This window comes from Trachypithecus francoisi, unplaced genomic scaffold (assembly GCF_009764315.1).
Source record: "Trachypithecus francoisi isolate TF-2019V2 unplaced genomic scaffold, Tfra_2.0 Contig01579, whole genome shotgun sequence".
Lineage (NCBI taxonomy): Eukaryota > Metazoa > Chordata > Mammalia > Primates > Cercopithecidae > Trachypithecus > Trachypithecus francoisi.
This window is the reverse complement of record NW_022681442.1, coordinates 27,237,792-27,263,299: the sequence shown is the minus strand read 5'-3', so window position 1 is coordinate 27,263,299 and position 25,508 is coordinate 27,237,792. Positions and strand designations below refer to the sequence as shown.

The 25,508-nt window shown below is 44.2% G+C and overlaps 1 protein-coding gene across 1 annotated transcript in view; it reads left to right on the top strand.

Moving 5' to 3' along the window:
- Window positions 1-23,672, top strand: part of GSTO2 (glutathione S-transferase omega 2) — a 29,445-nt gene extending 5,773 nt beyond the window's left edge. The window contains exons 3-7 of the mRNA XM_033183545.1: window positions 15-123; window positions 2,687-2,909; window positions 4,192-4,293; window positions 21,815-21,921; window positions 23,382-23,672. Of these exons, the coding sequence (XP_033039436.1) occupies window positions 15-123; window positions 2,687-2,909; window positions 4,192-4,293; window positions 21,815-21,921; window positions 23,382-23,538 (698 nt within the window). The 3' untranslated portion in view covers window positions 23,539-23,672. The remainder of the gene's footprint in view (window positions 1-14; window positions 124-2,686; window positions 2,910-4,191; window positions 4,294-21,814; window positions 21,922-23,381) is intronic.
- Window positions 23,673-25,508: the final 1,836 nt, after the last annotated feature.

Genomic DNA, 25,508 nt, shown 5'->3' with positions numbered 1-25,508 from the left:
TCGCTGCTCTGCAGGAAGCCAGCCCCCAGGGCCAGTCCCGGAGGGGCTGATCCGCATCTACAGCATGAGGTTCTGCCCCTATTCTCACAGGACCCGCCTCGTCCTCAAGGCCAAAGACATCAGGTGAGAAGCGGGAACCCAGAGCCCCCGGGCAAACCCAGTGCCTCACAGGAGCCCGGGAATGTTTAGCATCTCGGGCGTCCTGCTCAGATTTTAGAAGGGGCTCCCTGTCCCTTTTTTCGGAGGCAAAGTCAACAAGTAATTAGCAAAGGGCGGGCATTTTTTTTTAGCGGGCCCTGCTGAAATGCGGAGCCCTTTTCCGAGTCATGAAACTTCTAGGCCAGCGCAGAGGAATCTGAATGATGGGGCTGGTGAACTGGTTCCCTCCCAGAATGTTTAAGGGTGCAGCCAAGGCTACTGAGGCCTCTCCTGGCTGCTCCACAGAGGTAGTTCCCCCACCACACCCCAGGCATCTTAGGTCACCTCTGTTTCCTTTCTTTATTGAACTTACAGCGTCCAGCATTTTCTTATTTGTTCATCCATCTCCCCTCCCCAGTCCCCTTCACCCATGTGAATTCTCCAGGGTAGGAACTCTGTCTCTTTTATTCATGAGCTAGGAGAGAGCCTGTCACATAGTGGGTGCTCAAAAAGTATCTGTTAAATGAATGAACAAATCTTTCCAAACAATGAATTAAAAGGAATTGCTATCAAGAGGTGTCTGGAAGTTTTCAAGACACCTTGAAAACTTGAGAAATGGGTATGGATTCTTCCAGGAGGAAGTTTGCAAGACCAGCTCCTGCAGGTCTGGATCTGGAGGGCAGAGCAGCTTTGCTAGGCTGTGGACTGCATAATACAGCTGGCTTCCAAGTTAGAGTCTTGAGAATGTGTCACTCCAGGTTCCTGACTCTTGTCTCGGAGAGTCCGTCACAAGGGGGTGACTTCAGAGTTTCAGACTCATGTCAGAGAGATATAAAGAGTAATATAGAGATATTTTAAATAAAATTATGTAAATCCACCTTGTTGAGTATGTAGGGCCTGTATTTCCAGATTCTTCCTTTTTGCTCAAATTAAGTTGACCTTAAGGTTACCTGCTTTTTGAGGAAAATAACAACAACAGGATGTTTTGCCCATTTGGTGATAAATTATCAGCTTAGGAGCTGATGTATTTCCTTAGAGCAGGGTGTCTCAGCCTTGGCACTGTTGACAATTTGGGCCAGATAATTCTTTGTTGGAGAGGTGGGATAGGAGCTGTCCTATCCATCGCTGGATGTTTAGCAGTATCCGTGGTCTCTACCCATTCAGTAGTCTCTACCCATGACAGTAGAGTCCCCCTTCCCTATCGCCTATCTTCAGTTGTGACAGCAAAACAGTGTCTCCAGACATTGTGATGTGTCCCTTGGGAAGGAGGCCAAAAATCACTTCTAGTTGAGACTCATTGCTTTAGGTTTTTTGGGTCTTTCTATGTGGCCTATGCTGGTCGCGAACTCTTGGGCTCAAGCAATCCTCCCATCCTGGCCTACCAAAGTGCTGAGATTACAGGCGTGAGGCACCTCATCCAGCCTCTGCTGTAGGTTTTAAGACAATCTCCTAGACTAAGCAACGAATGTTCCCATTTGTTTCCTTTCATCTTTTCAAACGTATGTTCATGCTTCTGGCAACTTTATAGTTATTTAAATAATAATTGTATTATGTGAACATTAAATAATAGTATGATTTGAACATCTAATAATTAGAAGAAGAATTAAAAAGTTATTGCATGCTTACGTGCCAGGCACTGTCCTAAACACTTTATACATATTCACTTACTTGATCATCACCACAGTACCAAGAGATGGGTGTAATTCTTAGCCCTATTTTATAATTAAGGACACTGAGTACAGAGAGGTTAAGAATTCGGTTAAGGTCCCAAGCTAGACTGTTCAGTCTGATGCCAAAACTCATGCTCTTAATTGTTAACATTTACCAAATTCTGTTGTGACCTGTAAATATCAGATTTGTATTTTCAAGCTGTAAAATGTACTAAATTCTCTCATGCCATGGTTAAGTGTGTGAGCTCTGAGTCTGTCTGTCTGGCTGTGATTTTGGCTCTACTACTTTTTTTTTTTTTTGAGATGGAGTCTCTCTTGCCCAGGCTGGAGTGCAGGGGTATGATCTCAGCTCACTGCAACCTCCACCTCCCAGGTTCAAGTGATTCTCCTGCCTCAGTCTCCCGAGTAGCTGGGGTTACAGGCGCCTGCCACGACGCCTGGCTAATTTTTTGTATTTTTTAGTAGACATGGGGTTTTGCCATGTTGACCAGGCTGGTCTTGAACTCCTGACCTCAGATGATCTACCTGCCCCAGCCTCCCAAAGTGCTGGGATTACAGGCATGAGGCCCCGTGCCCGGCTGGCTCTACTGCTTCTTAGTGGGTGGTATTGTGTGTGAGATTCAACCTCCTTGAGCCTTCTTTCCTATAAGGTGAGCCTACTTCATGGGGAATTATGAGGAACAACTGAGATAAGGCATAGAAAACCTCCAACACGTCTCACTGCAGGAAGGAAGATGATGATGTTATATATTTTATACAAAACTTAAACTTTAGAAAACTAATTGCAAATTTTAACTTTTAAACTGATTGCTTCTGCTTTCAAGAAGAGTGCCTGCCTGCAGATGCCTCTCATTTTTGTTTTCCTTTTGCTTTTTAAGACATGAAGTTGTCAACATTAACCTGAGAAACAAGCCTGAATGGTACTATACAAAGCACCCTTTTGGCCACATTCCTGTCCTGGAGACCAGCCAATGTCAACTGATCTATGAATCTGTGATCGCTTGTGAGTACCTGGATGACGCTTATCCAGGAAGGAAGCTATTTCCATATGACCCATATGAACGAGCTCGCCAAAAGATGTTGTTGGAGCTATTTTGTAAGGTATATTCAATTTAAAAAGCCACTCACACTCTATTTTACTTTGCATGTCTTTCCCAAACCTCAACCCGTTTTAAAGCCCAATCATTGGTGAAACTGATTTGTTTTGATACCATGTGATCCTCAGGAGATTAGCTAGCATGGAATTAGGGTAGAGCATGGCCACTGATATTAAAGTTAAAGGCTTAACTGCTAGGTGCTTCTCTATTTCAACTGGCAGGCTCAGGAGGTATGGTTATGACATGGCAATGACCATGTGACTTGAAGCAGGAATATTGAAAGAACTGAAAACTGGTGATCCTTAAAGGGACTATTTCCCCGACTTCAGGTGAAAAGTAATGGAGTGTGAAGATTATGCATAGAAAGTGATGCTCTTCTTCTTTTTTTTTATTTTGAGACAGAGTCTCGCTCTCTCTGTCACCCAGGCTGGAATGCAGTGGCGTGATCTTGGTTCACTGCCACCTCTGCCTCCTGGGTTCAAGCAATTCTCCTGCCTCAGCCTCCTGAGTAGCTGGGATTACAGGCGCATGCCACCACACCCAGCTAATTTTTGTATTTTTAGTAGAGATGGGGTTTCACCATATTGGCCAGGCTGGTCTTGAACTCCTGACCTCGAGTGATCTGCCTGCCTCGGCCCCCCAAAGTGCTAGGATTACAGACATGAGCCACTGCGCCTGGCCAGTGATGCTCTTTAGAGGCATAAGAGTGCCTGCTGCCCAGGAAACGTGAAGAATAGATAAATAGTGGCAGATTTGATAATGAAAGAAAAAAGAATGGAGAAACTTTAAGATGGTGTCTTTGAAAAGGAATTTTTTAAAAACCTCAGTGAGATTAACAGCTGACATATATCAAGCACTTATGATGTGCCAGGCACTGTCCTAATTACTTTGTAACTGCCCTTTAAAGTGGGTACTGCTATTGTATCCATTTTTCAGATGGGAACACTGAGGCTTAGAGAGGTTGAGTGTCCCACCTAAGAATGTATAGCATGGAAGCAGCTGATCAAGTAAGGAGCACTGGAGAAAGCCTCCTAAAGCACCCTGTTTTCCCAGGGCACTGTGAGAAGCAGATTCCTACTTCTCATTAGGAATCCGGGATATGTCTGGGATACGACATTATCCCGGAGCCACAGACATAACCTAGTGCTCCTCACAAGGAGCTGGGGGTCGGATGTGGGTGTTGCCCTGTTAGGCTGGAATTATAAAGCTTTGCTGCCTTTTCAAGCACAGCAGGAACTGGAAGTTTCCACAGACTTCTCCACTGAGAACCTGTGTCCTCTGATTAGGTCCCACATTTGACCAAGGAGTGCCTGGTAGCGTTGAGATGTGGGAGAGAATGCACTGATCTGAAGGCAGCCCTGCGTCAGGAATTCTGCAACCTGGAAGAGGTACAAAAAGGGGTCCCTCTCCTGGTCAGCTACAATGGAGGAAACCAGGCAGGGTTGCTAACCTGGTCACTCTGACACCGGCCTTCACAGGCTTATTCTTTCTGCCTTTGATAAGTCAGACTTCTGATCATCTGATTGCATGTTTGCCCTCCTCTAACGTGCTCTGGACTTATTCTGGAAAATCTGATGAGGAGTTGGGGAGGACATGCCATGAATTGCTTCCTTTCCCAGAGTCACCCCATCTTCCTGAGTATCTCTGCATGGCTTCTGTAGCTTCTGCCAATGAGGTCAAGGTCTGTAAAGGTTAGGGATTGTCTTTGGCTGCTGGAGTCTAACTACTGTAAATTCATGTTGTAAGAGTTTACTGTCTCATGTAACATTCTCTCACATATTATAACGGTTTATTCTCACATATATGGTGGCTCACACCTGTGATCCCAGCACTTGGGGAGGCTGAAGCAGGAGGATCACTTGAGCCCCAGGAGTTTAAGACCAGCCTAGGCAACATAGCAAGACCCCTCCTCTACAAAAATAATTTAAAAAATTAGCCAGGCATAACAATGCATAGCTGTAGTCCCAGCTACTTAGGAGGCTGAGGCAGGAGGATTGCTTGAGTCTGGGAGGTCAAGGCTGCAGTCAGCCATGATTGCACCACTGCACTCTAGCCTGGGTGACAGAGTAAGAAAGACTGACTCAAAAAAAAAAAAAAAAAAAAAGCCAGAGCTAGGCAGTTCAGGCCTATTTTGATGGCTTCTTTATGACATTGTCAGGAACTGAAGTTCTTTCTGTTTATGGGCTCTGTCATCCTTAGTGCAACTTAGTACAAGGCTATCATCCTCAAAATAACAAAATAGCTTCTGTCACTGCAGCCATCACATCCAAGTTCCAGGCTCTGAAAAGCAGAATATAAAGAAAAAAATGGCAAATGGCCATGCCCCTTTTAAGGCCTTTAAATCCTACCAGAAATTCTACCCAATGGCTATTTACATTTCATTGGCCAGAACTTAGTTGTAGGGTCATGACTATCTTAGGGAAAGCTGGGAAATACAGTCTTTTAGCTGGGTTACCTTGAATAAAATCAGGGGTCTGTAATTAAGGAAGAAGGGGAAAGTGGGTACGGTGGCAGGAGCACTCTTTGCCAGTAGATCCTTCATTAACCCGGCAGTAATGGAGCTACTTATCCCATACTTCTAGAATAATCTGGAAGGCAGTTCTTTTACTTCCTTTATTTCTTTTGTTCCAGAAACTGATAAATTCACCTTATGGGTGGGTGGTTCCTCTATTGGCAGCCAGAGAATACGATTTTTTTCCCCTTAAGGGAAGACTGGTTATTAATACTCTTCTATTTGACCTTTATCAAGTGGAAACAGATTAAATATGTTGATATTTCCAGTTGCCTATCTCAGATTTGTACAGTTAAGTATTTATGGATGATGAATGGTCATGTGTAGGGAATGTCAACCTTTTGTCCTGAGGTCACCAACTGTGGCCTTGACCCCAAGGAGGCCGTATGATGTGGTGGAAAGAGTCTTGGATCTTAGGCTTGGCTTTACTAAATTCCAGAACCTTGGACAATGTTCTGTACCTCTCTGGTCCTTGGTTTTCCCGTGTGTAAAGTGAGGGAATATTTTCAAATGTGTGTTCCTCAGAGCCTCTGGGTTCTGCAGTGGGTTCTTCACTCAACTTCCCAGCGAGTGGAGGCCTGGTAGATGGTTCCAGACACTGCTTCACTCAGGTCAGCACTGCCTTTAACCACCATGTTCAACCTCACATCTAAGAAGATGGCATTTGGGGAGAAAGGAGAGCTGTTGCTTTAAAAAAGAAGTTTGAAAAATCTTGTGACTAGAGAATTTATGGTCTTTATTTTAAAGATCAGCTGAATGGACCCCATCATGCCTGGTTACCTTCTCACAGATAAACAGATACTGGGCCAGGGAAAGGAGCTGGGGGAAAAAACCCTTGGAATTCAAAGATATAGTAATTGAAACATTTTCATCAGTTTCCCTCCTACCTCCATTTGGATGATGGATGAAGTTTTTAAATTATGATGAAAGTATAGGGTTATGATGAAGATACAGTTCTTCAATCGGGAGTCTTTTCCAGGGCAAGTGAACCAGTATTTTGTGCCATGAATCATGCTGCAGATACTTTGCATACATCATCTCATTGAATCTTTCCAACAACCTTCTCAGGTACAAATGGTACTAGTCCTGTTTTGCAAATTGGAGTGGCCTCTTTGTAAAGGCTCAGAACTATGTACTAGGAATAAAAAATATTCAAGACCTTCAAGGGGCTCAAAGCCTGGATGGGGAGATAGGCTGTTAAGCCCATTTAAGACCTGGGTGTGTTGAGTGCTAGGCTGGAGACATGCATACGAGAAGGCTGGTCTGTGGGGGTAGATAAATGCCTCTGTTGACTCTTAGGATGAATTAGAGGCACAAGGGCAAGAGCCTGGTGTGTTTGGCAAACAGTAACCGGTGAGGGGTTGCCAGCGAGGGAGTGATTGGTAAGAGGCGAATGTGGAGGGTGGACCAGAGTCAGACACTGAAAGGCCTTTTCCGCTGTGCCCACGGATTTGTACTTTATTTCAGAGTTGATGGTGAGTAATTGAAGCATGTCAAGCAGGAGAGTGGTGTACTCCTTCATGCTTTTAAAAGTATTCAGCCCATCGCTTGCACCCAGGATGGGGAGGTTGCCGTGAGCCAGGACTGTGCCACTGCACTCCAGCCTGGGCAACAGAGTGAGACTCTGTTTCAAAAAAAAAAAAAAAGGAAAGAAAAGAAAAAGTAAAAGTATTCAGCTCAGCTGAGCACAGTGGCTCAAGCCTGTAATCCTAGCACTTTGAGAAGCCAAGGTGGGAGGATCACTTGAGCCCAGAAGTTTGAGACCACGCTGGTCAACGTGGTGAAACTCCATCTCTTTAAAAATACAAAATGTTAGTTGCCATGGTGGCTTATCCCTGTAGTCCTATGTACTTGGGAGGCTGAGGTGAGAGGATCACCGGAGCCTAGGAGGTTGAAGCTACAATGAGCTATAATTGCACTACCGCACTCCAGCCTGGACAACACAGTGAAACCCTATCTCAAAAAAAAAGAAGAAGAAGTTCAGCCCAAAAAGAGTGTAGAGGATGGATTAGAGTGGCCAAGAGCAGGGACTGGGAAGGGACAAAGAGGACCCCACTAAAGAGGGTTAGAGAGGGAGGTTTAATTAGAGAGATTTTGAGGGACTAAGATGAGATGAAATCTGAGGAAGGAGTAGGAGTTACCGAGGATGGTTTCCAAGTTTGTGGCTGGTAAGAGTTTGAGGGAGGACACATTTTGTCAAATTTGAGGTGTTGATGGAATATTCATATGTGGGCAGAGCTTAGAAGAGCAATGCATGGTCTCTACTGGACCTTTGGAATGGTTTTACAGGCTAGGAGCTTTAACCAGAGAGTTTAGGAATGTCGTCAGCAGTGTGGTGATAAATGTTTAACCATCAATTTTCTCTTAAAAGAGAAAGAAAAAGAAAAAGCACTGATTTATAGCATTTGCTGATTTGGGTGGTGTAAATACTTCCGCCAAGGCTAATTTTGAGCTACCAATGTGCTATCTCTAAACTCAAGAGCTGGCAAAAGATGTGGGCAGTTCCAGCATGTCATTGAATAAGAAATTTCACTTTATCTTCAATAACTGAGCCCCAGAAACACTGTTGTTAACCAGCCTCTGTATAGGTAGCTTTCACTAACCAGCCTCGGTGGAGGTAGCTTTCACGGATGCTATTTAAGGAACACCGGGTATTCCACATTGTCCTAACAGGTTTGAATGTGGTTTTGTCCCATAGACTGTTAGCAATAATTGTAACTATGGCTGAGCGTGGTGGCTCACGCTTGTGATCCAGGCACTTTGGGAGGCCAAGGAGGGAGGATCACTTGAGGCCAGGAATTCAAGACCAGCCTGGGCAACACAGTGAGACCATGTCTTTACTAAAAATAAAAAAAAGTAACTAGTCATGGTGGCGTGTGTAGTCCCAGCTTCTCTAGAGGCTGAGGCGGGAGGATCTCTTGAACCCAGGAGTTTGAGCTTGCAATGAGCTATGATCATGCCACTGCACTCCAGCCTGGGTGACACAGCAAGACCCTGTCTCAAAAACAAAAACAAACAAACAAAGAATTGTAACTACAATGTAGGAAATATTGAAATCTGAAAACATGACCAATGAACTTGAATTATGTGATCTGTTCCTTTAAATGCCAATATATTTATTCTAGGAGATTCTAGTGAAATTGAAATTTGTCAGAATAATTCTAATGGAGATGATCCCCTGATTTATGCAACTCTTTCACATGGTTTTGCAAAATCAGGATTTTTTGTGAGCTAAAAATATATTAAATACTCATTGTCTTTCTGAGTGATAAGCAAGCCAAGATTTCATGTATAATCTTCTGCTATGTTATCCTCAAACAAAAGGTCAGTTCACCTTTTGTGGCCTTAAACTCTGACACTTTCTTCTTTTGAAATAACTGCCTTGTCTAACTTTTTAAGTTTTGTTTTTTTTTTCTCTTGTTTTTTGTTTGTTTGTTTGTTTGTTTTTTAAATCTGGTTTCAGGTGGTTTCTGTGGCTCATGTCCCAGCACTTTGGGAGGCTGAAACGGGCAGATCATTTGAGCCCAGGAGTCCAAGACAAGACTGGACAACATGGCAAAGCCTCGTCTCTACAAAAAATACAAAAATTAGCTGGATGTGGTGATGCACACCTGTGGTCCCTGCTACTTGGGAGGCTGAGGTGGGAAGATCACTTGAGTCCTGGAGGTCAAGGCTGCTGTGAGCTTTGATCATGCCACTGCACTCCAGCCTAGGTGACAGAGTGAGACTCTGTCTCAAAAAAAAAAAAAAAATAAAATAAGTTCCATCAAAATCAAATATTTATTGTGCTTGTTATATAACCACATTTTTCTCTATTATCTTTTACAATTCTTTGAGATATATTACTGCCACTTTTATTATCAAACTAGCAGCCTGCTCACTGGCTTTCCTGTTCTGAACATTGGCATGAGTTTTAAAACTACGACACTTGTCTTGCTGCGCTTTATGTCTTCATGCAGATTTTCTAGCCTTTACTGAATCATTAATCTAAGCAGCACATATTTTTTAGTTTTATTCTTCTTCAGGTATTGACTTTCCCATTTCTGAATGGGACTTGAGCCAGGCTTCATTTGATCTTTGTGGATTTGAATGTGGCAGGACCTCTTGGTGTCACTTTTCATCTGTGCCTTCCAAAAATATTTTCATTATGAAAGTAGTCAAATCAAGTCCAAGTGCAGTGAAAGGTAGGATTTGGTCATATTTCCCTGAGGCTTTGGAGTTTTGCTTTAAATCTAGAAAGTGTTCGTGGCTTATGAATTGGTTCTGCACGCTGACTATTGCTTAGTCCTTTCTTCATCATCATCAGAGCTCCATAAAGGAGAGCAGGGAGGGGACAACATAAGTAATGCTGAAATAGCCCTGAGGGATGAGACCTGGCCCAGCAACTGAAGCTTTTGTCTGCCGGTGGCCACAGGGCACTTTATGATTTTGCTTCTTGTCATCCAACCACCTGCCTTGGGGTGCTTCACTTTGCATTTCCATGCAGAGTTTCCCGCATTGCCAAATTTGATTGCGTGCCTTATGTGTAGCACTTTGCATGAGGTGGAATTTGCATAAATTATGTGTGTATCACCCAGGACATCTGTAGTTAAATACTTTATTGATTCTAAATGTCACCTATAATCTTAATTTTTAAATTATTTTCTTTTCTTTTCCTCTTTTAGAGATGGGGGTCTCTCTCTGTTGCCCAGGTTGGAGTGCAGTGGCACAGTCATGGCTCACTGTCATCCTGAGCTCCTGGGCTCAAGCAGTACTTCCACCTCAGCCTCCCGAGTAGCTGGGATTACAGGCTCAAGCCACTGAGCCAGCCTCCATTATCTTAATTATTATTATTATTATTTTTTTGAGTCAGGGTCTCACTCTGTCACCCAGGCTGGAGTGCAGTGGCACAATCACAGTTCACTGCAGCCTCAACCTCCTGGGCTCAAGTGATTCTCTCACCTCAACCTCCCGAGTAGCTGGGATCACAGGTTCAGGCCACCATGCCCAACTGTTTTGTTTTTGTTTTTGTTTGTTTTAATTTTTTGTAGAGACGAGATCTCACTGTGTTGCTCAGGCTGGTCTTGAACTCCTAGGCTCAAGTGATCCTCCCACTTCAGCCTCCCAAAGTGCTGTGATCACAGGCATGCGTCACTGCACTTGGTAATCTTAATTTTTAGTCTGTCCTTTCTTCTCATCAAAAAAGACATTTATTCAAGTTAGATTATATTGTCTTGGTTTAGTTTTGCTTTTGCTCTTTCTTAATTTTTATTAATTTCCAGTGGCAAAATTATTTATATATTGTTTAATTGTTTCTCCTTTGATAGCACCAGGAAAGGAAGGCAAAAAAGTTTATACCTGGTTAATTCGTCACTGAAAACAATTTTCTGTATCCTTTTATATATGGCAGACTACAGGCTAAATTTTTTATCATCTGAGTTAACATGTCTACGAACTAAATTCATTATTACTAGCTATTTTTAATAACAACGTTGTTGAGATATAATTCATGTGCCACAAAATTCACCCTTTTCAAGTGTACAATTCACTGGCTTTTAGTATACTAAGAGAGTTGTGCAACTATCACCACTATTTAATTTCAGAGTGTTTTTTGATCATCCCCCAGAGAAACTACTCACTCGTAAGCTATCATTTTCCATTTCTTCTCAGTCCGCCTGGCCATATGCAGCCACTAATCTGCTTTCTGTCTCTATGGATTGACTTATTCTAGACACTTCATATAACTGGAATCATACAACATGTAGCATTTCATGAGCTATTTTCACATACCATAAAGTTCTTGAGGTTCATCCTTCATTCTTTTTTATGGCTAAATAATATTTCATGTGCGAATACACACATTTTGTTTATCCACATCTGGGAAGGTTCCACTCTTAGAACCCATATGCATAATGTTGTTGTTAACACTGTGCAGGTTTTTGCATGAACATGCGTTGTGATTTCTCTTGGATTTGCTAGCTGATTTAGCATGTTTACTAATATACCGTTTTAGTTGTAACCACCATTCTTTCACCCATGGGAACGGGTTATCCCTGACTCAGGATGCCTGGTTAAGTGTATTAGTGCTGTTGCTAGTTCAGTTACTTCATTCATCATCCAATTCTGACAGCTGCTTTCTAGATAAACTAATATTTGCTGTACTTCTTTCAATAGCCTTCTGATATACCCTTTCCCATCACATAAATAATAGAATAATAATTATTCTTATTATTTAAAAATTAATTTTACTCTTCTCCAATTATAAAGTAGTACTTGTTCATTAGAGAGAATTTGGAAAATACAGGAAAACATAGAAACTAAGGGAAAAAAATATAATCCCACTACCAGAAACAACCACTGCTACAATCTTGGGGACTTTTTTGTTTTTGTTTTCTGTCCTTTTCTGTTACGTATATTTTATGTAGTTGAAACTTGATTACTATTATGATGTAAATATTTCCTAGACCCCCTGCCATTTTATTTTGAGACAGGGTTTTACTCTGTTGTCAGGCTGGAATGCAGGGTGCAATCACGGCTCACTGCAACGTCGAACTCCTGAGCTCAAGGGAGCCTCCCAACTCAGCCTCCTGAGTAGCCAGGACTACAGGCGTGTGCTACTGTGCCTAGCTAGTTTTCTATTTAACTTTTGTAGAGACAGGGTCTCCCTCTGTTGCCCAGGCTGGTGTCAAACTCCTGGACTCAAGTGACCCACCTGTCTTGGCCTTCCAAAATGTTGGGATTACAGGTGTGAGCTACCACACCTGGCCAATTTTTATAATCGCTATAAATGCTTATTTACATGTATAAGAGTGTTTCTTCGAGCAGCAGCATTATTTGTGATGATGACAAATTAGGAAACAATATTCATTAGATGGTGAGTGGTTAAGCAAATCATGTCTGTCTTGTGGAATTCTGTGGAATGGCTGAAAATGACTGAGGTAAATCTGTGTACTGACATTAAAAGATTGCCTAGAAATATTAAATGAATCACACAGTAATACAGCTGGTATGATCTCATTTTAGTAGAAGAAAACAAAACTGAACCATGCAGGTGTGCATATACATGTAAATAAATGGCTAGTAAAGTATCTAGAGAAAAACACATCCACCTCCTAGTAGTGTCTCACACTGGGAAGGGGACTGATTAGAATTGGGGTGGGTAAGAAAAGTGGTTAAGGGCAGGGATGTAGAGGGAAGATTTTGCCTTTTACACTATTTTCTGTGTTTGATTTTTTTTTAAATGATGGGAATATATTTCTGTATTAAATATGTAATCTTTAAAAGTAGAAAAAACACTTTTTTTTTTTTGAGACGGATTCTTGCTCTGTCGCCCAGGCTGGAGTGCAGTGGTGCAATCTTGGCTCACTGCAAGCTCCGCCTCCCAGGTTCACGCCATTCTCCTGCCTCAGCCTCCTGAGTAGCTGGGACTACAGGCGCCCACCACCACGCCCGGCTAATTTCTTTTTGAATTTTTAGTAGAGGCAGGGTTTCACTGTGTTAGCCAGGATGGTCTCGATCTCCTGACCTCATGATCCGCCTGCCTTGGCCTCCCAAAGTGCTGGGATTACAGGGGTGAGCCACTGCGCCCGGCCGAAAACACTTTTAATGTCTGCATACTTTGCCATGTTTATAAACCATAAAGTTATTTATCCAGTACACTAATTAGGAGTGTTTAGATGGTTTTCAGTCCTTTACTGTTTTGAACGGTGCTACAGGGAACATCAGCTTCTTTGCCTAAGAAGCATTTTCTGTATTTTAGAATATGTTCTTAAGCTGGACTCTCAGGAATGGAATGACCAGATCAAAGGGTATAATGAGCACATTGGAGGCTTGGGCTGTATTTCACTAAATTGCTTCCCAGAAGACTTGTGTTGTTTGCCCCTCACCAGCAGTATGTGAAAATGCTCTTTGCCTTATCTCCTTTTCACTAGGGGGAGAGTTCATTCAAAAAGATATTTGTTGGTTGAATAATATTTGCTGTGGAGATACACTGTATCTCCTCATTGTTGACTTAATGCATATTTCTTTGATTGCCAGGGAAGTGGAAGGTTTTCCCTGAAGTATGTCATCTCTTGCTCCTGGTCTTGTAAAATTTGTCTGTTCAGTTCAGGGGCTTTGCCTGTCTGGCCATCTGAATCTTACTCATTTTCCTTGTTGATTTGTAAAAGTTCCTTTTAAAGCATTCCTTGTATAGAAAAGATATTTGGCTGTTTTTAAAACACATTTTTGGCCGGGCGCGGTGGCTCAAGCCTGTAATCCCAGCACTTTGGGAGGCCGAGGCGGGCGGATCACAAGGTCAGGAGATCGAGACCATCCTGGCTAACACAGTGAAACCCCGTCTCTACTAAAAAGTACAAAAAACTAGCCGGGCGAGGTGGCGGGCGCCTGTAGTCCCAGCTACTTGGGAGGCTGAGGCACGAGAATGGCGTGAACCCGGGAGGCGGAGCTTGCAGTGAGCTGAGATCCGGCCACTGCACTCCAGCTCGGGGGACAGAGCGAGACTCCGTCTCAAAAAAAAAAAAAAAAAAAACACATTTTTGTTTTCTTTTGACTTTTAATTTGGCTTATATATTTTTGCATATGGAAGTACAGCATCTGAAAGTATCATGCTGTAAGGCTTTCCTGCTATGATTTCCTCCACAGTTTTATGTGTAGGAAGTCCTCTCCCCACTTCAGAGACTTGATAAATATTCATTTGTATTTTCTTCCACCACCAATCACTTTACAGACATTTGACTGGTCAAGCATTACCCTCCTAGCTTTTCCCCCACACTATCTTACAAATATATTGTGATTTGTTTTAGTTTTTGTTTTTGAGACAGGGTCTCCCTCTGTCACCCAGGCTGGAGTGCAGTGGCATGATCACGGCTCACTGCAGCCTCGACCTCCCGGGCTCAGGTGATCTTTCTGCCTTAGCCTCCTGAGTGTCATCTAGGACTACAGGCACTACCATGCCTGGCTAGTTTTGTGTATTTTTTGTAGAGACGGGATTTCTCCGACCGTCTGAGACTGGTCTGGAACTTCTGGGTTCAATCCTTCCACCTTGGTCTCCCAAAGTAGTAGGATTAAAGGTGTGAACCACCACACCCAGCCCTACAAATATATTTTGAAGATAAGAATTAAGCCATTAAAAGGATGCCAGCATAGAATTTTCAGAGTGGTCCTTTAATCCCCAAATTTTGACAAGTTGTATTCTGCACCTTCATGGAGAATCGAGGTCATAACTGATGGGCAGCAGGAGGAGCATGTTCTGTTGCAGGTCCTGCCTCTAAGTCTCCTTCCCACAGGAGAAAATGGTCTTAAATATGCCCTAGGTTTCTTCCACACCCTAGGTTTGTTTAACAGGGAACTGGTTCATCACATAGTTACCTCAGCCTCAGCTATATCATTTTAGCAGGGATCTGAGATTTGAAATCTTAAGAACCTCCATTTATCTTTTATGAACTCAAAACATTTCTGCCCTGCAAAAGATTTGAATAGACATTTCTCAAAAGAAGACACATAAATGGCAAACAGACATATGAAAAGGTGCTCAGCATCATTGATCATCAGAGAAATGCAAATCAAAACTACAATGAGATATCATCTCACCCCAGTTAAAATGGCTTCTATTAAAAAGACAGGCAATGTCAAATGCTGTTGAGGATGTGGAGAAAAGGGAACCCTCATACACTGGGGCGGGAATGTAAATTAGTATAACCACTATGGAGAACAGTTTGGAGGTTCCTCAAAACACTAAAAATTGAAATACCATATGATCCAGCAATCCCACTGCTGAGTACACACCCAAAAGAAAGGAAATCAATATATCAAAGAGATACCTGGACTCTTAGGTTTGTTGCAGCACTGTTTACAATAGCTAATATTTGAAAGCAACCTAAGTGTCCATGAATAGAGGAATGGATAAAGAAAATGTGGTACAGGTGGGGTGTGGTGGCTCACTCCTGTAATCCCAGTACTTTGGCAGGCCGAGGCTAGCGGATCACTTGAGGTCAGGAGTTCGAGACCAGCTTGGCCAACATGGTGAAACCCCGTCTCTACTGAAAATACAAAAAGAAGCTGGCATGGTGGTGCATGCCTGTAATCCCAGCTACTCAGGAGGCTTGAGGAGAACTGCTTGAACCTGGGAGGCAGAGGTTGCAGTGAGCTGAGATCACACCACTGCACTCCAGCTTGGTTGAAAGAGTGACACTCTGTCTCAAAGAAAACAAAACAAAACAAACATACAAAAAAAAGAAAAAAGAAAAAAAAAGAAAACGCAGTGCATACACACGATGGAGTACTATTCGGCCATAAAAAGAATGAGATCCTGTCATTTGCAACAGCGTGGATGGAACTGGAGATCATGTTAAGTGAAACAAACCAGGCACAGAAAGACAAACATCACATGTTCTCACTTACTTGTGGAATCTAAAAATCAAAACAATTGAACTCATGAACAGAGAGAGTAGAAGGATAGTTACCAGAGGCTAGGAAGGGTAGCATGAGCTGGCAGGGAGGTGGGGTTAATGGGTACAAAAAACACAGAAAGAATGAATAAGACCTACTCTCTGATAGCACCACATGGTGACTATAGTCAATAATAACTTAATTGCACATTTAAAAATAATTTAAAGAGTGTAATTGGATTGTTAGTAATTCAAAGGATAAATGCTTGGGGGAGTGGACACCCCATTCTCCATAATGTGCTTATTTCACACTGCATGCCTGGACCAAAATATCTCATGTACCCCATAAATATATGCACCTACTATGTGCCCACAAAAAATAAAAATATTAATAAAAGACTTCTGCCTTGGAGTTGAGTACTTTTCCGCTGCTTCTGGAAAAGGGCCAGTATTGCTGATGTACTGGTGTGTTGCTGTGTGTCTTTTCAGGGGCCTCAGAGGGTGGAGGATGGCTTCTGCTTTTTTGGGGGGCAGAGAGTAGGGGATGGCTTCTGCATTTTCAGAACGATTTTAATGAGGAAAAACTCTTCCTCCTCCAGCAAGTACAGCAGCCCCCACTGGGAGCCACCATACTGTTTCGGGATTGGGGGCCCGGGATTTCTTGGCAATGAAGGTGAGGTGGCCGCTTCAATGTTTGAAGCTCAGTTATTGAGGCTGAACCAAAGAGTTGAAGACTGGAGCTTTCTCGAATGCCTGGTTTGGAGATCTCTGGGATTCGCTTCTCTCGCAAAAACCTTGCGGATTTCTTCATCCTCCTGTTGAACGGTGTTTGGGGAGCCGTGGCCGACGCGCTTCGCACTGATGGCCACCAGGGGGAGCCCCGCGCACTTCCTCCTTCCCCTTGTGTTCCAGGGCGCACCTCAAAACGCTGACGTTCTCCTTCGTCCCTCTGGGGGCGCCCGAAGGGCCCTCGCAGAAGATGAGGTGCCTTTCCAGCCAGGCTTCTCGCGTGCAGGGCGTGGGAACAGTGCACCCGCGTCCTACCAAGCAGTCCCTTCCTCTTCATTTGCATTGCTCGCCGGTTACCCCTCATCGCGTCCGTAGTCTTATGTTTCAGTGAATTGGAGAACAGAAAATTTTAAAATAGGTTTTTCTAATATTCCAGAAGGTCAAACACCTTTCTGCAAAATATCTAGCATGCTAAAGGGGAAGTAATTTTACATGTCTGGGGAAGGTACCATGTTTGCATTAGAAAGGAGCTCTTCTATTGTACTAAAGATTCCCAAAAAACCTCTTGAACTCTTAAGCCTGAATTGAAAATGTGTCAATGTTTTCCAAAAATCTGAGACCTGGAAGCTAGAGCCTCAGTTCCCTCCCCTGCCATTTGTAGAAGCCTTACAGGGGATATCTGGGGTCTTTGAAGAAAAACATTTTCTAAGAAGGCTATTTTGGTTTGCTTGCTCATACAAAAGACAGTGGTTCTGAAAGTGAGGAATGCCATTGTGAGGGAAGCTATTCAACAGTAAGAATGGCCAATATCTTTTTTTTTTTTTTTTTTGTCTTTTGAGACGGGGGGGTCTTGCTGTATTTGTTGCCCAGGCTGCAGTGCAGTGATGTGATCATAGCTCACTGGAGCCTCGAACTCCTGGGCACCACTACACCCGGCTAACTTTTTTATTTTTTGTAAACACAAGGTTTCACTATGTGCCCCAGGCTGGTCTCGAACTCCTGGCCTCAAGAGCTCCTTCCACTTTGACCTTCCAAAGCACTGGGATTACAGGCGTAAGCCACAGCGCCCGACCACCGATATCTTTTTTTTTTCTTTTTTTGAGACAGGGTCTCACTCTGTCACCCACGCTGGAGTGCAGTGGCGTGATCACTGCTCACTTCAGCCTCTACCTCCCAGGCTCAGGTGGTCCTCCCACCTCAGCCTCCCAAGTAGCTGGGACTGCAGGCACACACCACGATGCCCAGTTAGTTTTCTTGTAGAGATGGGGTTTCACCACGTTGCCCAGGCTGGTTTCAAACTCCTGGCTCAAGCAATCTGTCCACCTCAGCCTCCCAAAGTGCTGGGATTACAGGCATGAGCCACCATGCCTGACTGTATCTTTATATGTGATATATAATCTGGTGGGAGAACTCAACATAGAATTATTTAAAAGGACAGATTGGATATTACCATAACTACTGCTAAGTGGATCTAGATCTAACACCCATTTCTCATTCCATTTCTGATGATAAAACACTTAAGAAAGACAAGACATTGGAAGTTAAGACTGTCAGTTTATTTTGCCTCTGCCTCTATCCTAACATTTTTTCAGAGGAGTAAATGGAAGGGACTTGCTTTAAATTGAGTACAAGAAATAACTATTTTAGTAAAGTTGCCTGATCCGCTTATCAGTGGAATAAACCAGGAAGGAGAGAATTCTGATAAGCTCTTTCATCATGACTGTGTTGGAATGTCTCATCCCTCTGTCAGTTGCTTTGGCTTGAGCTTCTGATTCAGAGAGCATGAAAGAGTGAGACTAAGAAGGAAATTCTTCTCACAGAGAAGCTCAGAGCCGAGCCAGTCCTTGGCTGCAGAGTAGGAGGAGCTTTCAGAGTTTGCTGGTTCCAAGTTTTTTTCTGTTACTTACATTTAAAGCTGGAACAGAAGGTCAAAAACCAGGAAGGAAAACAGTATCAAGATATCAAGTCATGGTATTTTTTTTCATTCTTACAGAAAAGAATTCACAAGAGACAAGGAAGCTTTTTTATTTTTATTTTGTTTTGTTTATTTATTTATTTTAAGATGGAGTCTCGCCCTGTTGCCCAGGCTGGTCTCAAACTCCTGGGCTCAAGTGATCTGCCTGCTTTGGCCTCCCAAATTGCTGTGATTACAGGCGTGAGTCACTGCACCTGGCCAGTTTTTTTTTTTTTTTTTGTAGACAAGGTCTTGCTCTGGAGTGCAGTGGCGTGCTCACTGCAGCCTTGACCTCCCAGCCTCAAGCGATCCTCCCACCTCAGCCTCCTTAGTAGCTAGGACTACAGGTGTCACTACCATGTCCAGCTAATTTTCGTATTGTTTGTAGAGACGGAGTTTCACCATGTTTCTCAGGCTGGTCTCAAACTCCTTGGCTCAAGCAATTTGAGAAAGCTTTTCATTAGAGTCTAAAAATACATATTTGAAATTGAATGACATAGGGTTGACACTAGTCTGGGAATTAGGAAAACATGATTTGCGTGTTAGTTCTGGTGTGATCCAGAGAGCCCCTTAACCTCCTTGGGACTGGGTTTCCTCTTCTGCATAGCAAGGCTCCCCTGTGCTTCCCCGTGGGAGACAAGAATCACATCACTGGCATGTTTTCCTCTCCCCTTTGGCTGCCAGGAAACTCAAGAGTCGAATTCAAGGCTTTATTGAAGGAACTCTGCAGGACCCAGGACATGATATCTTGATACTGTTTTCCTTCCTGGTTTTTTACCTTCTGTTCCAGCTTTAATTTTCCCCAATTATAGCATTTTATTATTTTTCATATTTAGTATGTAGTGCACATTTTTACACTACACTTCTAATCCTTTGTGTAATGATCATGGTAGAAATAAATGGCGAAATGAGGAGGTCACACTTAGATGAGTTTCAGGGGCCCTTCCAGTCCCAATTTTCTCGGATTCTTAAGGAGAAAAAGTAATTTTACATGTCTGGAAAGTTCCAGGTTTGCACAGAAGGGAACTCTCCTATCGAGAGTCCTGAAGACTTCAGCAAACCTCCAAGGAGTCTTGTCCAGGATGTTCTCCTCCTTCTGTAAAGGAGCGAGCACTTTGTGCTAGTTTAGGGAAAGATAGCTTTTCTGTTGGGATTTTAGCCTTGCCCTGTTTGAAATTGGTGGGGAAATACCTGTCTGGGATGGGGCTCAATAATCTGCAGCTGTATTACGAAATGCCAGTAGTTTTGATGTGGGTGGTTTCAAGACACATTTGGAAAATGTGAGGGAAACGTGTTGTGCATTTGCTGGGCGGGGGACTGTGCTATCCCTGCCCCGGGACCCTAATCCACAGCTTGATTCTGGTCCTTTTGCCCTCTGTCCCTCACCAGAACCCTGATATTTCCAGATGAAAGCAAGAGTATAGCTTATTTCCACAACTCACCTGGGCCCAGCAATCAAGATCTATAGCTCTAGGGAAATATTGAGTTGATCATGAGGTATATAGGTCAAAATGAGTAGCTTGCTTGATTTAACCAGGTAATTCGTGCCATACTTTTCTCTTTGGGAAGAGCTGTACCAACAGTCACCTCTGCTAAACACTTTTGCTTTTTTAAACTTGCAGGTACTTTTTTGGGGCCGTCTTTAGCTACCTGTCTGTTGTGAGTTTGTTTTCTTTACAGTCCCTCTACCTGGGTTTACTCTCATTTGGGAATGAGAAATTTTATTTTAATGCATTAAGTAATAGTGTTGAGTGGCCAACAAATGTGAAGTTTGAAAAGCTCAAATGAAAAAAAGTGTGATAGAAACACAGTGTTGGGGGCCGGGTGCGGTGGCTCACACCTGTATTTCCAGCACTTTGGGAGGCCAAGACAGAAGGATCCCTTGAGCTCAGGAGTTTGAGACCCCTGCACAACATGGCAAGACCCCAAGACCCCATCTCTACAAAAAAAATATAAAAATCCAGGTATGATGGCCTGCACTTGTAATCCCAGCTACCTGGGAGGCTGAGGTGGGAGGATTGCTTGAGCCTGGGAGGTTGAGGCTGAAGTGAGCTGTGATTGATCTACTGGACTCCAGCCTAGGTGACAGAGCAAGACCTATCTCAAAAAAAAAAAAAAAAGAAGAAGAAGAACACACGGTTAGAATTTGTGAGGGCCTATTAAATAGGATGCTCTTTCCTGCCTTAGTTTTGAATTAATTGAGAAGATAAAATAATAAGGCATGGAGATTACAGCATCCCCTTTCTTTTTTTTTTTTTTTTTTGAGACAGAGTCTCGCTGTGTCGCCCAGGCTGGAGTGCAGTGGCGCGATCTCGGCTCACTGCAAGCTCCGCCTCCGGGTTCCCGCCATTCTCCCGCCTCAGCCTCCCGAGTAGCTGGGACTACAGGCGCCCGCCACCGCTCCCGGCTAGTTTTTTGTATTTTTAGTAGAGACGGGGTTTCACCGTGTTAGCCAGGAGGGTCTCGATCTCCTGACCTCGTGATCCGCCCCCCTCGGCCTCCCAAAGTGCTGGGATTACAGGCTCGAGCCATTGCGCCCGGCCCCCTTTCTTTTTTTCTTTTTTCTTTTTTTTTTTTTTTTTGCTCTTGTTGCCCAGGCTGGAGGGCAATGGCGCGATCTTGGTTCACCGCAACCTCCGCCTTGAGGGTTCAAGCAATTCTGTCTTAGCCTCGTGACTAGCTGGGGTTATAGGCATGTGCCACCATGCCCAGCTAATTTTGTATTTTTAATAGAGACTGGGTTTCTCCCTGTTGGTCAGGCTGGTCTCAAACTCCCCACCTCAGGTAATCCACCCGCCTCGGCCTCCCAATGTGCTGGGAATACAGGCATGAGCCACCAGGCCCGGCAGAATCCCCTTTCTTATTGATAAAGCAGGTCTTGGAGAATGGGAGATCCTGAGTGGGATTCCTAATGATAGACTTCAACATCATGCTGAGGCTCCCCTTGTCCTCAAGTAATGGGCAGTGCTGGCCTGAGGTGGATCCTCCTCTGTCTAGGGCTTAGCTTATCCTTGGAAGGCTTAGCACATGGAGGAGCTGCTCCAGGCTAAGAGGAAGGGGCTGGGCTACTCTGTGGGGGTTGTTCTTCCAGTTTCTTCAATCAGATGAGCCTCACTGTCACTCTAGTGTTGAAAGGAAGGAAGGGACAGAGGTGGCCAGGAGTGTGACCCTAAAAGAGGTAGAGGAAACCTCAGAGAAAGGGAAGAAGCATTCTGCTAACCAGAGGGAGAAGGATAGAGGCCTCAGTTCTCCCTCTCTGGGAATTAATTTGAGATTTGCATTTAGTGTCTGTAAACATGTCAGGAGATATATAAACTTATTTGCTTTTGTTTTGTTTCCATTTTTAGATTCTTGAGTATCAGAACACCATCTTCTTTGGTGGAACCTGTACATCCATGATTGATTACCTCCTCTGGCCCTGGTTTGAGCGGCTGGATGTGTATGGGATAGCGGAGTAAGACATTTGACCTTGTGGTAAATTCCCGGAGTCACACTGAGTAACACTGCTTAAGATGGTCTACGTGCCCCCTGTAGACATGTTTCAGAATGTCTGTGAAGCGAATCAGGTTTCTAAACCCCAATGTGTGCTTCCTTGTTAAAAACACCTGTGCTTTTCCACTGCTAACTCAGACTCACACTTTGCCCGCATTTCTGCAGGTAAGACCCCTAGTCCAGGAGCCTCCCACAGACTTCAGAACCTGCTGTCCTCACCAGCACCCCCACAGGCCGGTCTGAGAGCTGGTGGAGAGTCACAGTCACAGTGCCCAATGCTTCCACCTGGTCCTGCCGGGTCCCCAGTGGACACCATATACCTTAGTCACGTCTCATTGCCTGGACGAATCTTCCCCCAGATAGTAATAATCTTATAAAAAAGATCTGTATAGTAATATATGCTTGGTGTTGGAACATACAAACAAAACGGCAATGAACACTGTGGAAGTATGGAAGTGCAGGGACGTTAAAGGAGAAGAAACAGCCGTGTAGGCTCCTGGGCAGAACAGTGCTCTGTTACTTCAAAGCTCAGAGAAGTTGGACGTGCGTGGACGCCCACCCTAATCCAAACCACTCTCATGGTGGGTGCTGGACATTTCTGGCACTTGGAAATCCGGCCCTGCTGAAGCAGAACTGTTTGCACCTTCATAACCCGTGGGCTGGAGCCCACCCAGGCACTGTCTCCTGCACTTCCGACTTCAGCTCTCTTTGAAGGAGATTAGATACGACATAACAGGATATTTAAAACTCAGTCTCAAACATAAAATTTACAAAAGGTGGTATCCTCTGAAGACAGAGCATGGAATCACAGGTTAGGAGACCTCACTTCTAGTCCTGGATTTCCCACAACCCACTCGTATTATCTTCAGCTTGTCGCTTTATCAACCCCAGAACTAAATGTCCTGGTGGATCTTTGAAAGAGCCCTGTCAGCTCCATGATTTCAAGGTTTCATTGTTGTCTTATTCATTTTAAACATGTTTTGGAAATGATTTGTCTTTATTTTTTTCTATCCTCTAAAGTAAAATCTGAGAATGACCCAATAATGTTCATTTCAGAGGGTTGTCTTTTTGGTGGCAAACAGTGAAGCACATGTAAGTTTCTCAAGGTTTAAAAAATATATATATTAAAAAACAATAAAAACAAAAAAACCCAATGAAGCACAGACATGTTATTTTCCCAGAGCCATCAGTCCAAAGTATTTCACTGTATTGTTAGAAGCAACAACAACTTCTACACATTCGACTTTTCCAAAAATAAGATTTTCCTTCAGTAAGTTATCATTCTCACTTGATAGTAAGATAACTGAGATAATTCCCCAAATAAACCCATTTTTCATATCTTGCAAATCTAAAAAGCAATGTGCATCCCCTTTCCTGATGCCTCCCCCTGTGCTGTGCTGACGCTTTTTTCCTGTCTTGCAGCTGTGTGAGCCACACGCCAGCCCTGCGGCTCTGGATATCAGCCATGAAGTGGGACCCCACAGTCTGTGCTCTTCTCACGGATAAGAGCATTTTCCAGGGCTTCTTGAATCTCTATTTTCAGAACAACCCTAATGCCTTTGACTTTGGGCTGTGCTGAGCCTCATCATCCACCCCTTCACTGTGCAGAATTCCCCAGCTTGTTGAGAGTTTACATCACGGATTGTCTTGGGAATCAATCTGTCTCACTTTCTTTTCTTTGAAGTTCCCAATAAAATGCAAACAGGAAATGTATTCTTCCAATAATCATTTATCTGACTCCTCTAACCCACAGCTGCCGCTGCTGCTTCTTTCTTCTTTTTTCTGAGACAAGATCTTGCTTTGTTACCTAGGCTGGAGTGCAGTGGGGCAGTCACAGCTCACTGCAGCCTCGAACTCCTGGGCTCAGTTGATTCTCCCGCCTCAGCCTCCTGAGAAGCTAGGACTACAGGTACGCGTCACCATGCCCAGCTAATGTTTTTAAAAAAATGTTGTTGAGACAGGGTCTCACTATGTTGCTCAGGCTGGTCTCCAACTCCTGGTCACTCCGGGTCATCCACCCAACCTGGTCTCCAAAGTGTTGAGATTACAGGCATGAGCCACCTGCCCTGCCTAGTCTGTAGCTTCTAACTGTTTTCTAGCAAGTTCCTGGTGCTAATGTCAGAGCACATTTTGGGAGCCTGTGTGCCTCCTAACTCCTTGGCCTTCAGCCTAGTTTGATCTCCAGATTATTGGTGCAGATGCTGCTGCTGAGGTTCAGGGTCAACCTATGATTGATGCTTGTCACTACAGATTGGCACCCTCCAAAGACCTCCCTGGTGGAAACTTAAGAAGAGGGAGAAGGAAGAAGAAAACACTCCAAGCCCAAATACCTTCCATTTGGCAAATGACTGCCGCTGTCCACGTGGGCGAGCATGAGTGTAATTCTCCAAACTTTGGCCATGGGCCTGGAGACACTGAGGGTCTTGTGACTGGAAAGAATTCCAAAGCAGGAAATGAAACACCGATTTATCACCCAGGACTAACTACGTCAGAATTTCACTGGTGCTGTCAGGGCTCAGGATGTCTCACAAAATGTTCTATAGCCGGCATCCTGCCTTAAAAAAATACACACGCCCCAAACCCAGCCACAAGCAAAGGTCATTCTGTTGGATTTGTGTCACACTCTCTTCCAATTCCTCTCAACAAATGCCTCTGGTTACCTGTTGTGTACTAAGCCCAGGGGTACATTGGGGATAAAGTTGAAAAAGACACTGGATCTGTCCCTGGGAGCCCCCATCTCTTCACTTATCTTGGTTGAGGTTTTGAACCTCGTGCTTTGGAGCTGCTTGTCTGGTGTGGGTATGCTTGTCTGTGATGAGGCCCCTCTGCCAGCTTCGCGAGGCAGTACCACCCCACTGAAGATAGCAAAGAGCTGAGGATGGCTGGTGCCAACAGGTCCCTTGGGCTGGGAGCATCTACTGCCTGCACTGTGGGAGGGGGACCAAGTGTGTCCAGTGCCGTTTCATCTCAGTGTCTGAGGATCAGCCTGTGATCGTTTCAGCTTTGCTCACGCTGGATGCTTTCCCATCCTCCTAGCTGTGCGGAGACACCAGGCAGCAACAGGAGCGATGTTTTGCCTTGTCTGTGCCCCCCAAAGGAGCTGTCTGCCGCCTCTGCCTCTGAGACAGCCCAAACCAGCACTCCTCTCTCCCCACGTCTCAGCCTGGCTCTGCCATCTGCTGGCTCCGGGTGTATTTTGACCCATGTAAATAGTTACCAGGTGTTACTCTGTGCCAGCTGGACAGAAGCAAGCCTGCTTGGCGAGATGGCCAGAACTTCCAGAAGAGGCACCGCGCGACAGGGGCAGTCTGCCGCACCATCTGCTCCGGATGTGGAGCCCTGTTGCCATGGCACCCGAGTTAATGCTGAGTGAGGTCTGTGAATCACCGTTTCCCTGGGATCTTTGCTCAAAAAGAGGGGAATCTTCTCCTGTGGCCTCTCGTAGGACTTAGGAGATTGATCAGCCTTTTGCCGGTACAAATGCTGCATGCTAGTGAGTGCTTGGCGTAAGACCAAAGTTACTACTGATGCAACAGGAAATGGCATGAC